Source organism: Microcaecilia unicolor, chromosome 3 (assembly GCF_901765095.1).
Source record: "Microcaecilia unicolor chromosome 3, aMicUni1.1, whole genome shotgun sequence".
NCBI lineage: Eukaryota > Metazoa > Chordata > Amphibia > Gymnophiona > Siphonopidae > Microcaecilia > Microcaecilia unicolor.
In genome coordinates, this window is record NC_044033.1 from 448,337,224 (window position 1) to 448,351,470 (window position 14,247).

The following is a 14,247-nucleotide window of genomic DNA, read 5'->3' on the forward strand; positions in this document are numbered from 1 at the left end:
TGACGCAGGACATCCAACATTTTGTCACTACCTGCCCTACCTGTGCATGCAACAAGACTTCTCCAGCTAAACCTTGGGGATTTCTTCAACCTTTGACCGCCCCCAGTGCCCCTTGACGAGACAGGTAACACTGTTATTTGGGTGGTGGTGATGGATCGACCTCTCCAGAATGGTCCATTTTGTCCCCATGCCCTCTGTTCCCTCTGCCACCAGCTTGGCTTAGGCCTTCATCGTACACATTTTCAGTCTTCATGGGGCTACCTCAACGGGTAGTGAGTGATCGAGAACCTCAGTTTACTTCTCGATTTTGGAGGTTTCTATGCTCTACCTTCGGAATTACCACACACTATTCCCTCACCTATCATCCCCAAATGGATTGGTGTAGCGGATCAACCATGTACCTGGAGCCAAGCCTGCCCTCAAATGAACCGTATACTTCCCTTCTGACTTTCACACTTTGGGAGCACCTACACGTTAACGCGCCTACTCTAATATCAGACGCCTTCACTTTAGAACCAGGAACTTTTCTCTACTTCATTGCCTCAGCTACAGCCTTCTTGGTGTCTGGTGCATTTATCTTGTTGCTGTTCTGTCTGACCTGACTTATGCCTGAATCTGACCTCTGCTGGATTGCTGCCTGACCTGACTACTGCCTGGAACCAACTACAGCTGGATAGCCGCCTGCCTTGACCACTGCCCAGTACTGACTTCTGCTTTGTCTTTGCCTCCTTCTGTCTGAGCTGAGTCCTCTTCCTCGCCTGATTTCCTAAGTCCTGTTGGCCACCTGAACCCAGGGGTTCAACCGCTGGGGAACAGTGGTCGCCGCAGGTGAAGCGTTGGGTTTCTCACTGCTAGTCCTTTGATCAGCACAAGGGCTCACTTCTACTCCTGACGTTGTGACATTGACTCTATTTGGATAATACTGAAGCAATCACAATGATTTTCATATAGTGCCACTGAAAATCACTGACTACTCCTAGTAAGCAGCAACTGCTACCCAGTTAAATGCTTTTAAATATGCGGCCCATAGTTTTTCACTTTTTACTGTTTTAATTCAGCTGGCATATTTTTAAAGTTGATTTTAAATCACATCCTCTTGATATTTTTTCATGTATTCTAGCATCAATGAGGATTGCTTCCTTATCTCCTACTAATCCAATTAGAAAATAATAGTGTGTCAATTAGGCAATTAAGCCCATTGCACTTAATTAATATATGGATCCCTAACATAGGGTCTCTCTTACTAAGATGCACTAGCGTTTTTAGCATGCGCTAATATTTAGGGACTCTAAACATTAGAGACATCCATATATTCTTATGAGTGTCTCTAATGTTTAGCGCACCCTAAAAACATTAGTGTGCCTTAGTAAAAGACCCCCTGAATGCTGGACTTTCAAGAAATAAAGGAAATAATCTAAATACAGACTTGCCTATATCACATTTAAGGATGAGAACACACTGCTGCTACCTACTCTTAACTGACAGCATAGAAAATTAGAATTTGCAGGAACTTGCAGACCTATTTTCTGAGAAAGCTGCCAGTACTGCTTTGACTGTTTCTGGTGATAACCTTATCCATATTATTTAACCCACCCTATTTTTACACTTATTGTTAGAAACTTCCTCAAAGTTTATATAACTGTTAAAATATCCAAGGACAATTTTTGTACTGCCAAGAAAGTAGCTATTATTTGATCTATTTTCTTTTTAACTCTATTGTACATTAACTGAGATATAATAGAAACAATTGCACTCACTGCAAAATGGAAAACTTCAAGGTACAAAAAGAAAACAGTTTTTGTATGCTTCTTAGAATGTGTGAATGTGGTCATCGAATATGAATGTAAAGGAAGATTAGAAACATAGGGCCAGAGTTGCTAAGCTGCCCCCTCCCCCCTTAGTAACACAACTTGGGAAAAATCCCTAGTGATCAAGCTCTTTAATGTTCAGGTAGCAGCCTCAATATTTGTGTGGATGAGGAAATGCTCTACAGCTGTGTTTGAAAGAGATGATATCACTTCTGTCCTCATTAGGTTTGGTCTACAGACCTGCAGGTCAGGTGGAGGAACTGAACTGAGGTCTGACCAAAGACATCCAAAAGTGTTGTTAATGGGTGACTTTAACCTACTGGACATGCATTAAATAATCCTATCTGCAGAATTGGAAAAATAAAAATATTTTGGATAGGAAATGATGGCTCAGGCAAATGGTGATGGAATGCATGAAGGAAGTGTCAATAATAGACTTGGGGGTATTTTACTAAGGCGTGCTAGCATTTTTAGCATGCGCTAAATGCTAGAGATGCCCATAGGAATACATTGGCGTCTCTAGCATTTAGCGCATGCTAAAAATGCTAGCGCGCCTTAGTAAAAGAACCCCGTTGGTGCTTAAAATGGAGGCAGTGTGTAAAATGTGTAGGTAGCAACTCATGTGAGCATCTCTGATCATCAGAAGATATGAGATATGAAGAGTTGCATGAATCTCAAAAGTCCTGTATTTAAATGCTAGCTTTGATTAAAATTGGAATTGCTTGGTATGCTTTAATTCTACATTTGATTAGTTGTGTATATTGTAGTGCTACCCATTCAGGATATTGAATTGGGTGGGGCTACACGTAAATGTAAATCTTAAGGAAGCACCAGCAGGGTGGTAGCAAGTGGATAAAGCACAATAACAGTCAGCCAAACTAAAATAAGCTGGGAATTTGCAAACTAATCTTGTGTAATATATGTAAGAGTAATAGCAGTCACATGCTAGGCTGCTTATGGAGTGCCACACTTATCTTTCCATGTTCCTTACTGATAAGGTGAAGTTGAAGGAAAGGACCTATGGTTTTCATGCATGTTCAGCACCTTCCTTAGCATTGGATCTGATAGATTGACACATCTAGCAGGCCATGGCAGCATTTGGTACTTCAGAAAGCAGAGCAATTGGGTATTTTGGTGGGAGAACATGTGCCGTCCTTAATCCTGGCTATTGACACTGCACTAAGCCTCGAGGAGCTGAGAGCCTGGAAATCCTTCAAAGATTTTGTGGCTGTGCTTTTGCTGTCACTGTTTTGATAAGGAAGACAAAAAGACTGAAAAGAATCTTGCCTCAGAGGCAAAAACATATAATAAAAACTTTTTTGGGTACATTCAAATCGAGAAGCCAGTAAGAGAATCATGTGGGCCACTAGATGATGAAGGGAGGAAAGGCTATAGGGAAGAGACTAAATTAATTCTTTGCTTTACTGAAGAAGAGTTGGGAGAGATACCCATGCCAAAAATGGTATATTTGATGATGAGTTGGATGAACTGAAACATCTCTCTGTAAACCTGGAAGATGTAGTATAGCAAATTGACAAACTACAGAGTAGTAAATCACCTGAACCTGATGCTGATAAATCTGTAGTTTCATTTTTCTAGTAATTTGTAAAAATCTTTAGTATGGTACCTGAAGATTGGAATGTGGCCAATATATCACCAGTTTTTAAGAAGAGTTTCAGAGGTGACATGGGAAATTAGACTGGTAAGCCTGATGTTGGCATTGGGCACAATAGTAGAGACTATTATAAAGAACAAAATTAATATGTGCCTATGGATATGTTCAGTAATGGGACAAAGCCAATATGGATTTAGCCAAGGGAAACCTTGTCTCTCCAATTTGCTACGTTTTTTTCAAAGGAGTGAATAAAAAATGTGGATAAAGATGAGCTGGTTAATATTGTATATCTGGATTTTCAGAAAGCATTTTGACAAAGCACCTCATAATCAGCTGTTCAGGAAATTAATAAATCATGGGATAGGAGACAGTGTCCTACTGTGGATTAAGGACTGGCTGGAAAAAAAAAGTATGGTTAAATATTCAAAATTCTCAATGGATCTGTTGCAAGACCGCTGCTTTTTAGCGTAAGTACGTAAGTATTGCCATACTGGGACAGACCAAAGGTCTATCAAGCCCAATATCCTGTTTCCAACAGTGGCCAATCCAGGTCACAAATACCTGGCAAGATCCCAGAAAAGCTCAATACATTTTATGATGCTTATCCCGGAAATAAGCAGTGGATTTTCCCAAGTCAATTTAATAATGGTCTATGGACTTTTCTTTTAGTAAGCTGTCAAGACCCTTTTTAAACCCCGCTAAGCTAACCACCTTTACCACATCCTCTGGCAACAAATTCGAGAGTTTAATTACATGATGAGTAAAGAAACGTTTTCTCCGATTTGTATTAAATTTACTACTTTGTAGCTTCATCACATGCCCCCTAGTCCTAGTATTTTTGGAAAGAGTAAACAAACGATTCACATCTACCTGGTCCACTCCACTCATTATTTTATAGACCTCTGTCATATGTCCCCTCAGCCGTCTCTTCTCCAAGCTGAAGAGCCCTAGACACTTCAGCTAATTCCCAACATTCTATGTGCTTTCTTAGCCACTTCTGCACACTGAGCAGAGGGTTTCAATGCATCATCAACGATGACACCTAGGTCCTTTTCCTGGGCATTGACGCTTAATGTGGAACTTTGCATCATGTAGCTATGATTTAGATTCCTCTTTACCAAGTGCATCACTTTGCACTTGCTCACATTAAACGTCATCTGCCATTTGGATGCCCAATCTCCCAGTTTCGTAAGGTCCTCTTGCAATTTTTCACAGTCCTCTTGCGATTTAGCAAGTTTGTATAATTTTTGTCATCAGCAAATTTAATTACCTCACTAGTTATCCCCATATCTAGATCATTTATAAATATGTTAAAAAGCAGTGGTGCCATCACAGACCCCTGGGGAACCCAATTATCTACCCTTCTTCATTGAGAATACTTACCATTTAACCCTACTCTCTGTTTTCTTTTAACCTGTTTTTAATCTACAATAAGTCATTAAATCCTATCCCATGACTTTCTACTTTTCTCAGGAGTCTTTCATGAGGTACTAGAAAGATAATATCTACTGGTTCACTTTTATCCATATGTCTATCCACCCCTTCAAAGACATGTAGTAGATAGAGGCAAGACTAAATCCATGCTTATGTACATACTCTGTAATTGTGTTCTTTATAATAGTCTCTACTATTTTGCCTGGCACCGATGTCGGGCTCATTGTTCTATAATTTCCCGGATCACATCTAGAACCCTTTTTAAAATTTGCACTACATTGGCTATCCTCCAATCTTCCAGTACCATGCTTGATTTTAAAGATAAGTTACATATTACTAACAATAGCTCTGCAAGTTCATTTTTCAATTCTGTCAGTACTCTGGGATCTATACCATCCAGTCCAGGTGATTTGCTACTCTTCATTTTGTCAAATTGCCCCATTACATCTTCCAGGTTTACTTTACAGAGATTTGTTTGTTTCTGTGACTCAAAAGCAATGAATACTATTTCTGGCACTGGTACCTCTCCCATATCTTCCTCAGAGAATGCAAAGAACTCATTTAATCTCTCTGATATGGCCTCATCTTCCCTGAGTACCCCTTTTACTCCTCAGTCATCTAGTGGTCGAACTGATTCTTGTGTTGGCTTTTTGCTTCTAATATATCTAAGAGAGGTTTTTACTTTGTGTTTTTGCCTCCAACGCAATCTTCTTTTCAAATTCTGTTTGCTTTCCTTATCAGCACTTTACATTTGACTTTCCATTCCTTATGCTGTTTCCTATTATTTTCCATCAGATCTTCCTTCTGTTTTCTGAAGGATTTTCTTTTGCTCTAATAGATTCCTTCACCTTGATTTTTAACCATGCCAGCTGTCATTTGGCCTTCTTTCTTCCTTTTCTAATATATGGAATATATCTGGTCTGAGCTTCCAGGATGGTATTTTTGTTTTGTTTTTGTTACATTTGTACCCCGCGCTTTCCCACTCATGGCAGGCTCAATGCGGCTTACATGGGGCAATGGAGGGTTAAGTGACTTGCCCAGAGTCACAAGGAGCTGCCTGTGCCTGAAGTGGGACTCAAACTCAGTTCCTCAGTTCCCCAGGACCAAAGTCCACCACCCTAACCACTAGGCCACTCCTCTACTCCCTCACTCAAGAGCATACAAATTTTTGACCTTTGCAGTTGCTCCTCTAAGTTGTTAGGGTTTTTTTGTTTTGTTTCGGTTTTTTGTGTTTACCGTTCTCATTTTATCAGTCTTGTTTTTAATAATCTAAATGCTAACATATTGGATTTCCTGTGTATACTTTCTCCAGAGCTTATATAAAATCTGATCATGTTATGATCACTCCTATCAAATGGCCCCAGCACCTTTACCTCATGCCCCAGATCATGTGTTCCACTAAGGACTAGGTCTAGAATTGTTCCCCCTCTTTTTGCTCCTGAACCAGCTGCTCCATAATGCAATCCTTGATTTCATCAAGGAAGTTTACCTCCCTAGCATACCCTGGAATTATATTTACCCAGTCAATATCAGAGTAATTGAAATCACCCATTATTATTGTGTTCTCCAGTTTGTTAGCCTCCCTAACCACAGAAAGATGGTATATCAAGTCCCATCCCCTTTAACAATATAAAAGAATTGTGCTTAATGGACCCAAACCTGATGAGAATAAAACTGCAGTGTGTGCTTAGCAGAGTAAAAATACTTCCTTACCACTCTGTGATGTCATTGTTTGAGCCCAGGATATAAAAAATGTGTGGTTGCAAGCTCTCCAAGTTTCCTAAACAGCACATGTGCAATGGTTCCCATGTGCAATGGTTCCCATGTGTAAGTTGTTGCACAGAGCCACCTCAGATCAGTTATTTTTCTTCAGGAATCAAAAGAATTCTGCTGTCTGCTTTTTTTGTCACATTCCACAGGTTGTTACCTTTTTACTGATTGCTTCATTTTCTCCTTAGTAAACCCTAGATGGTTTTTACTACTAAACTGTTTTCATGTTTTCTTAATTTTTGGTATGATTGCAATCTGCACCATCACTAGTGCACCAAGTAGCATTGGTCAATTATTCTAACATTAGTGTGATTTTTTTTTCTGCAGCTATTGTTCCTCCCAATATGCCTTTCCCCAGTGGTTTTATACAAAGCTGAGCAGTGTCACAAGACTGTCAGCCTGATACAGGCATCTATTGTTGATGCTTGTCCTTTGAGCTCAATGACTGTCAAGTGCATAAGGTCAGGCTCTTTGGTATTTAGTATTTATTGCATTTGTGGGATACAAATGCAATAAATAATAATAATAACAAAATGTCCACTCCATAAGCTGATCAAAAATCATATAGATGGTAATCCAGATGCCTTGTTCAATCCACAAACTCCACCAGATAATACCGCCTTTTCATTCTCCTTCGCCATCATAGGTAATGCTGAAATAGGCCTGTAATTCACTAATGCAGATGGTCCAAAAAGTTCAGTTTCAATAACGGCTTCAGTGTAGCTTGTTTGCACACTTCTGGCAAATACCCAGAAACCAAAGATTTATTCACAATATCTGTGACACACCACTACTGAAGAACAAGGATCTAAGATCTAGTTGGAGCAGCCATATGTAAAACTAGTAAAAGAGGCCCGTTTCAGAGCAAATGAAACGGGCGCTAGCAAGGTTTTCGTCGCCAACACCCCCTCCCTCCCTGGCCAACCCCTTCATTGTTCTGCCATTGCTCCGCCCCCAACGTCATGACGCTTGATGCAAGATCCTGTGGGAAGCAAGTGATGCTTCAATAAGGAGGCATATAAAGGGTAATTCTGTAACTGGGCAGCTGCATTTATGTAGCACTTGTGCATATAAATGTACAGAATACCAGCAGTTTTGTGGATAAGTGTACACTTATTCCCAGACTATATAAATGGTGTTCAAGGTTAGGTGCATAGTTATAGAAGACGGCTAGTTATGTATATTAACATAATTGACACTAAATTGCAAATGGTGATATATATCTATAATTGGTGTTGAGCACTAATTGACACAAGTTTGCAGTTGTACGTGTAACAGACTTACACCCCTAATCTATAAAGAGCAAACCTAACTTATCTAGTGCGCAAATGCAAAGGGATCATTAAAGTGGCAGAAGTATGAGTATGTCGGGAACATTCTGACTATTATTGTATGCACTTCATAGAATAGCTGCATTTACACATCCAGCTGCATAGTCTTTTTTTCCAAGCCTAACTTTTAGCAACCTGTATAGAATTTATCCCTTAACATGCATAAATGGCATGCTATTCTGTAAGGGTGTGTTATGGCAAGTAGCCTTCACTTGTCACTGTAGCAAGGAAAGCCAGAAACTACATGTCCCAGAAGGCAATGGGATCATCAGCTCATTCAAGAGGACTAATATGGCAACCACACTACTTTATCATACATAATTTGTTTCCACACAAATGTTTGCACACTTTCTCCGTGGATTATCGTTTAATATTTCAGAATTAAAATGTTACCATAGTTGCTCATGGATATCGAGTACTGTGACCAAGAAAGGTGATAAAAATAGTAGCCTCATGTTTTCCTTAGGAAACTTTAAGCAATCTTTTCATATTTCATGGTGTAATGTTGAATATTAAGTACAATTTGAAGACCTCTTGAACAGTATAGAAGTGTAATAATAATTTTAGAAGACAACTGGTTATACCAGTAGTTCCCAAACCTGATCCTGCAGGCACTCCAGCCAGTAAGGGTTTCAGGATATCTATAATTAATATTCATGAGAGAGATTTGCATGCAGTGGAGGCAGTGCATGCAGATCTTTATCATGAATATTCATTGTGGGTAACCTGAAAACCTGACTGGCTGGGGTGCCTCCAGGATCAGGAACCACTGGGTTATACTATGGGGGTAGTTCTTTAAGGAGCTATGTAAATTACAGAATAATGACTAGTGGGAAAGTATGTGCCATGATTTGATAGTGTGTACTTTGCCGGTGAGTATGTACAGGGGCAGAGTTTGTGTAGAGCAGATAAGTGCACATGTAAAATAGGGAATAGTATAATGTATGCATGGTCCAGCTCACAACTAGGTATGGACATGTGCACCAGCTATAGGGCTGGTGTAAATGCTCGTGCCTTAAAAGTAAGCACATTTTTGGTCACTTGTGATATAATTCTATAACATAGGAGCCTACTTTTCTTTATAGACTAGGATGAAAATAGTGCCACTAGCAACACCTATAGCGGGTACCCTGTTAGTTACTCTCACAATATGTTTGTGATTTACATACCTGCAGTTTCACTTTATGCATTTAATATACAGATTATTTTAAGTAACGTGTTATAGCATAAATTATGTTCTTGATATTTAGGTGTCTGATTTAGTAATAATACTAAATCATAAAAGGGCAGTTGAAGCTTTTGCCAAAGGTGGTAACCTTACACTTGGTGGGAATTTTACAGTTGCTATTGGACCTCTGGGAAGGTGAGTACTGTTCAAGTATGTGTTGTACTGTATTAAGGGTCTGACAGTTTAAGGTTTTCTTTCCCCTAATGGAGAAAATTTTATAAAAGAACACCTATGAGAGTCCAAAAGCGCACATATTATAACTTATTTTATAAAGGCAGCATAGGTGCTTGTGGCTTAGTAAAATAGGTGGAATGGAAAAATAGATGGAAAAAGTTCTTGCAGAGACACAGACAAAGAGGAGCAGTGGTGACGACGAACAACTCGGAAGTCTACCATAATTCAGAAATTTATTATGCCATCTTATATATCGGAAAAAGGATCACAGTATTCAGGATGACCCGACAGGCCCACATTTTGGTGTTATCTGTCTGCGTTAGGGGTCGACAACTGCGATTATGCTGAACCATGTACACAGTTTGGTTGTTTTTTTCTTTTTAATCTTTTTCCTTTCCTCTTTCCTTCTTATTAGCCTTGTACAACCGTTTATGGTTCCTGTTGCATAGTTGTTGCTTATCGCTTGTACTGTATTGACATTCAATAAAAATATTGAAACACAAAATTGTTCAGCATGAACAACTCCTCACAGCAATTGCTTTGCTACTTTGACTATGATCTTATATCTGATACATTGGATGTCACAGTAAACTTCTGAAGAGCGGTGGATTCCTGAGTTTTGCCATTCCTGTCCTTGGTTGTCACCACTGCTCTTCTTCATTTGTAAAACAGGCTCTTAGAGCCAACCCTAATGGTGAAAAAGTGGGCATGCACAAATTTCTACCTGCTCTGAAAACAAGTATAAATGAGTGCATACACGTACATCTCAGCTTCACCTTTGCTGTGCCCTATACCCTTGGGACTGCCAAGTAAGCTCACTCTCCTGCTTATAATCGAAATAGAAAAACGCCTATATTGCGACCCAAATCGGGAGATAGACGTTTATCTCACAAAAACGAATAAAGCGGTATAATCGAAAGCCGAATTTGGACGTTTTCAACTGCACTCCGTCGCGGATGCGGACAAAGTTGATGGGGGCGTGTCGAAGGCGTAGTGAAGGCGGAACTGGTGCGTGGTTATCGGGCGATCAGAGATGGGCGCCTTTCGCCGATAATGGAAAAACAATATGCGTTTTTAGCGAGAATTTAGGGCACTTTTCCTGGACCCTGTTTTTCCACGAATATGGCCCCAAAAAGTGCCCTAAATGACCAGATGACCATTAGAGGGAATCGGGGATGATCTCCCCTGACTCCCCCAGTGGTCACAAACCCCCTCCCACCACAAAATATGCCGTTTCACAACTTTCTATTTTCACCCTCAAATGTCATACCCACCTCCCTGGCAGCAGTATGCAGGTCACTGGAGCAGTTTTTAGGGGGTGCAGTGGACTTCAGGCAGGTGGACCCAGGCCCATCCCCCCCACACCTGTTACACTTGTGCTGGTAAATAGGAGCCCTCCAAACCGCCCCTCAAACCCACTGTACCCACATGTAGGTGCCCCCCTTCACCCCTTAGGGCTATAGTAATGGTGTAGACTTGTGGGCAGTGAGTTTTGAGGGGGATTTGGGGGGCTCAACACCCAAGGGAAGGGTGCTATGCACCTGGGAGCTGTTTTACCTTTTTTTTTTTTTTTTTTTTTTTTAAAGTGCCCCCTAGGTTGCCCGGTTGGTGTCCTGGCATGCGAGGGGGACCAGTGCACTATGAATCCTGGCCCCTCCCACAAATAAATGTCTTGGAGTTATTCGTTTTTGAGCTGGGCGCTTTCGGTTTCCATTATCGCTGAAAAACAAAAACGCCCAGCTCAAAAAAAAGATAAACGTCCATGTTTTTCGAAAATACGGTTCGGTCCGCCCCTTCACGGACCCGTTCTCGGAGATAAACGCCCATGGAGATAGACGTTTCCTTTCGATTATGCCCCTTTCTGTGTACCCACGTTTTAACATGCAGTTGTATAAGCACTTCTGGGTGTATAAAATAGGTCTTAATATGGAAACAGTTTTATAAATTACTTTTCTGGAGTGTGGGGGGGGGGGGGGGGGTGGGCACTCACTAAACCTAACCTTAATTGTTTAGTTTAAAAAGACAATGTCAAAAGTGTTTCAGTTCAATAAGTTACATTCATCAGCAACACAGACCTTATTAACAATCTGTGTAATGTTAGAAAATACAATATGCAGACCTGCACCTATTCAAAAAAATTAATATTTTTAAGAATTTACACTTTCGGAAAACTTGTTTAAGGAAAAACTTGGATTTATGACATGGCATGCCCAGCTAATAAGCTGTAGAACCTGTTGCGTTGAAACTAATAGTCAACCTATAACCTCATTGGAACATGGTCATCATTCTCCATTGATGAGAAGACAATGGTACCATCTCTGTTAACACTATTAGCGGTATCTAACCAACTGCACTACCTTCCCCAGAAAAACAATTGGTGCAGTGCTAAGCAACTGACTTTTTAAGAAGTGAGAACTGAAGCAGAATGAGCTTCCTACCTTGTATAAAAGTTACTTCTTTCTGAGGTTGCTCATGTAATATCCCATTTCTTCTTGAAATATACAAGAACATCGGCTTTACTAAAATCTTAGCATAGCCATTGTTAGGAGGGTAAATAAGTTCTTGATCATTTCCTATGGCATCAAATTCTAAATCAGAATTTCCAATATCAACATGCCTGTGCTAATAATATTGCCCGCTTCAGCCATTAATCATGCACAAGAATTAGTTGAAATAATCCATGTTCTCTAAATATAATTTTCCCATATATTTAGCTTATACATGTGATCCCTCCAATAATTTATTCTGTTTCTCTGAAGATGAGTAGTTTACAGAGTTCCATAGCTCGGTCATGTGACCATGCTTGGCACCAAATTGCTACTTTCTGGAAAGGCCTAGTGGGGCTCTGTTTCTAAGCCTATTAAAGTGTGTGGATTTCTTTAAATAAATTCAGGATGAATGGTAGAGGATGTGGTGGACCGCATATGCCATACTGCAATTTGGTAAGAAGGCAGATATGCTACTATATATTGTCTCCAGATGACAAAAGGATTTGACCAGGCTCAATTAATATCTCAGTCCTCCCATTCAAAGATAAAGGTCAAGACAGGGAAATTCACTTTGTGAAAATGAATGCATGGCTGTCTAGATGAAACTGACATGTATTTTGCTTCCTGCACAATGGGATGATCTTCCAAGGACTCCTGAGCAGAGAACATGGTTATATGTCAGGATGCAACTTATTTCAAAAAACAGACTGGCAAACATACTAACAAGAACTTTAAACTTGGGTCACTGGGGATGAATAGAAATAGCCTTAGGAAGTAAAACATTAAGCATTTGTAGAGAAACAGGGGGGAAATTTTCAATATATGGAAAGCCTTTGGTAATATTGTGTGTGATATTGCCGAAGGGTTACAAGAGAAGTATGCCTTTTTATGGATGACATGAAAATTGGCAACAGAGTGGTCACCTCAAGAGTGGAAAGCATGAGAAGTAATCTACAAAAATTAAAAGCATGGGGAATGCTTGTAATTGAGCTTTAATGTGAAGACAGGTAAAATGATGCCCTTGAAGTAGAGAAACCCAAAGGAGCTCTGTGCGATAGAAGGTGAGAAGCTGATATGCCGGCCAAGGAAAGGGAACTCGGGGTGTTAGTGCCTGAGGATCTCAAGATGGCAAACCAAATATGATAAGGCATATCATATTCCTCGCTAAGCAGGACTACTATATCCAATTGACCAATTCCCTCAGCTCTAACCCTCGTCATCTATTCGCCACCCTCAACTCCCTCCTCAAAGTGCCCTCTGCTCCCACCCCCCCTTCACTCTCTTCTCAATCTCTAGCCCACTACTTCCGTGACAAGGTCCAGAAGATCAACCTCGAATTCTCCACTACTCCCTCTCCTCCTCTTCAGCCTACTGTATATCTCACTCTGTCATCCAACCTACCCAGGCCTCCTTCTCCTCCTTTCCTGCTATCACCGAAGAGGAAATCACCCATCTCCTCTCCTCCTCGAAAGCCACCACTTGTTCCTCTGACCCCATCCCCACCAACCTACTCAACACCATCACTCCTACCATCACCCCCACCATCTGTCATATCCTTAACCTCTCTCTCTCCACTGCATCGGTCCCGGACACCTTCAAGCATGCTGTGGTCACTCCACTCCTCAAAAAACCATCACTTGACCCTACCTGTCCCTCCAACTACCGCCCCATTTCCCTCCTACCCTTCCTCTCCAAGATACTTGAACGCGCCGTTCACAGCCGCTGTATTGATTTTCTCTCCTCTCATGCCATCCTTGATCCGCTTCAATCCGGCTTTCGCCCCCTACACTCTACAGAAACAGCACTATCTAAAGTCTGCAATGACCTATTCCTCGCCAAATCCAAAGGTCACTACTCCATCCTCATCCTCCTCGACCTCTCCGCCGCCTTTGACACTGTCAATCACAACCTACTTCTTGACACACTGTCCTCCCTTGGGTTCCAGGGCTCTGTCCTCTCCTGGTTCTCCTCTTATCTCTCCCATCGTACCTTCAGAGTACACTCTCATGGTGCGTCCTCCTCCCCTATCCCACTCTCTGTTGGAGTTCCTCAGGGATCTGTCCTTGGGCCCCTTCTTTTCTCAATCTACACCTCTTCCCTAGGCTCCCTGATTTCTTCTCATGGTTTCCACTATCATCTTTATGCCGACGACACCCAGCTTTATCTCTCCACACCACAAATCACTGCGGATACCCAGGCCAAAGTCTCGGCCTGCTTATCCGACATTGCTGCCTGGATGTCCAACCGCCACCTGAAACTGAATATGTCTAAGACTGAACTTATTGTTTTCCCACCCAAACCCACTTCCCCTCTCCCTTCACTCTCTATCTCAGTTGATAACACCGTCATCGTCCCCGTCTCATCTGCCCGCAACCTCGGTGTCATCTTCGACTCCTCC

At 41.1% G+C, this 14,247-nt stretch overlaps 1 protein-coding gene across 2 annotated transcripts in view; it reads left to right on the forward strand.

Annotated features, from left to right (window-relative positions):
* SH3YL1 (SH3 and SYLF domain containing 1) overlaps positions 1-14,247 on the forward strand; it is a 116,782-nt gene that overhangs the window by 75,730 nt on the left and 26,805 nt on the right. For both annotated transcript variants that reach the window (XM_030198930.1, XM_030198931.1), the window contains exon 5: positions 9,209-9,321. In XM_030198930.1, the coding sequence (XP_030054790.1) occupies positions 9,209-9,321 (113 nt within the window). The remainder of the gene's footprint in view (positions 1-9,208; positions 9,322-14,247) is intronic.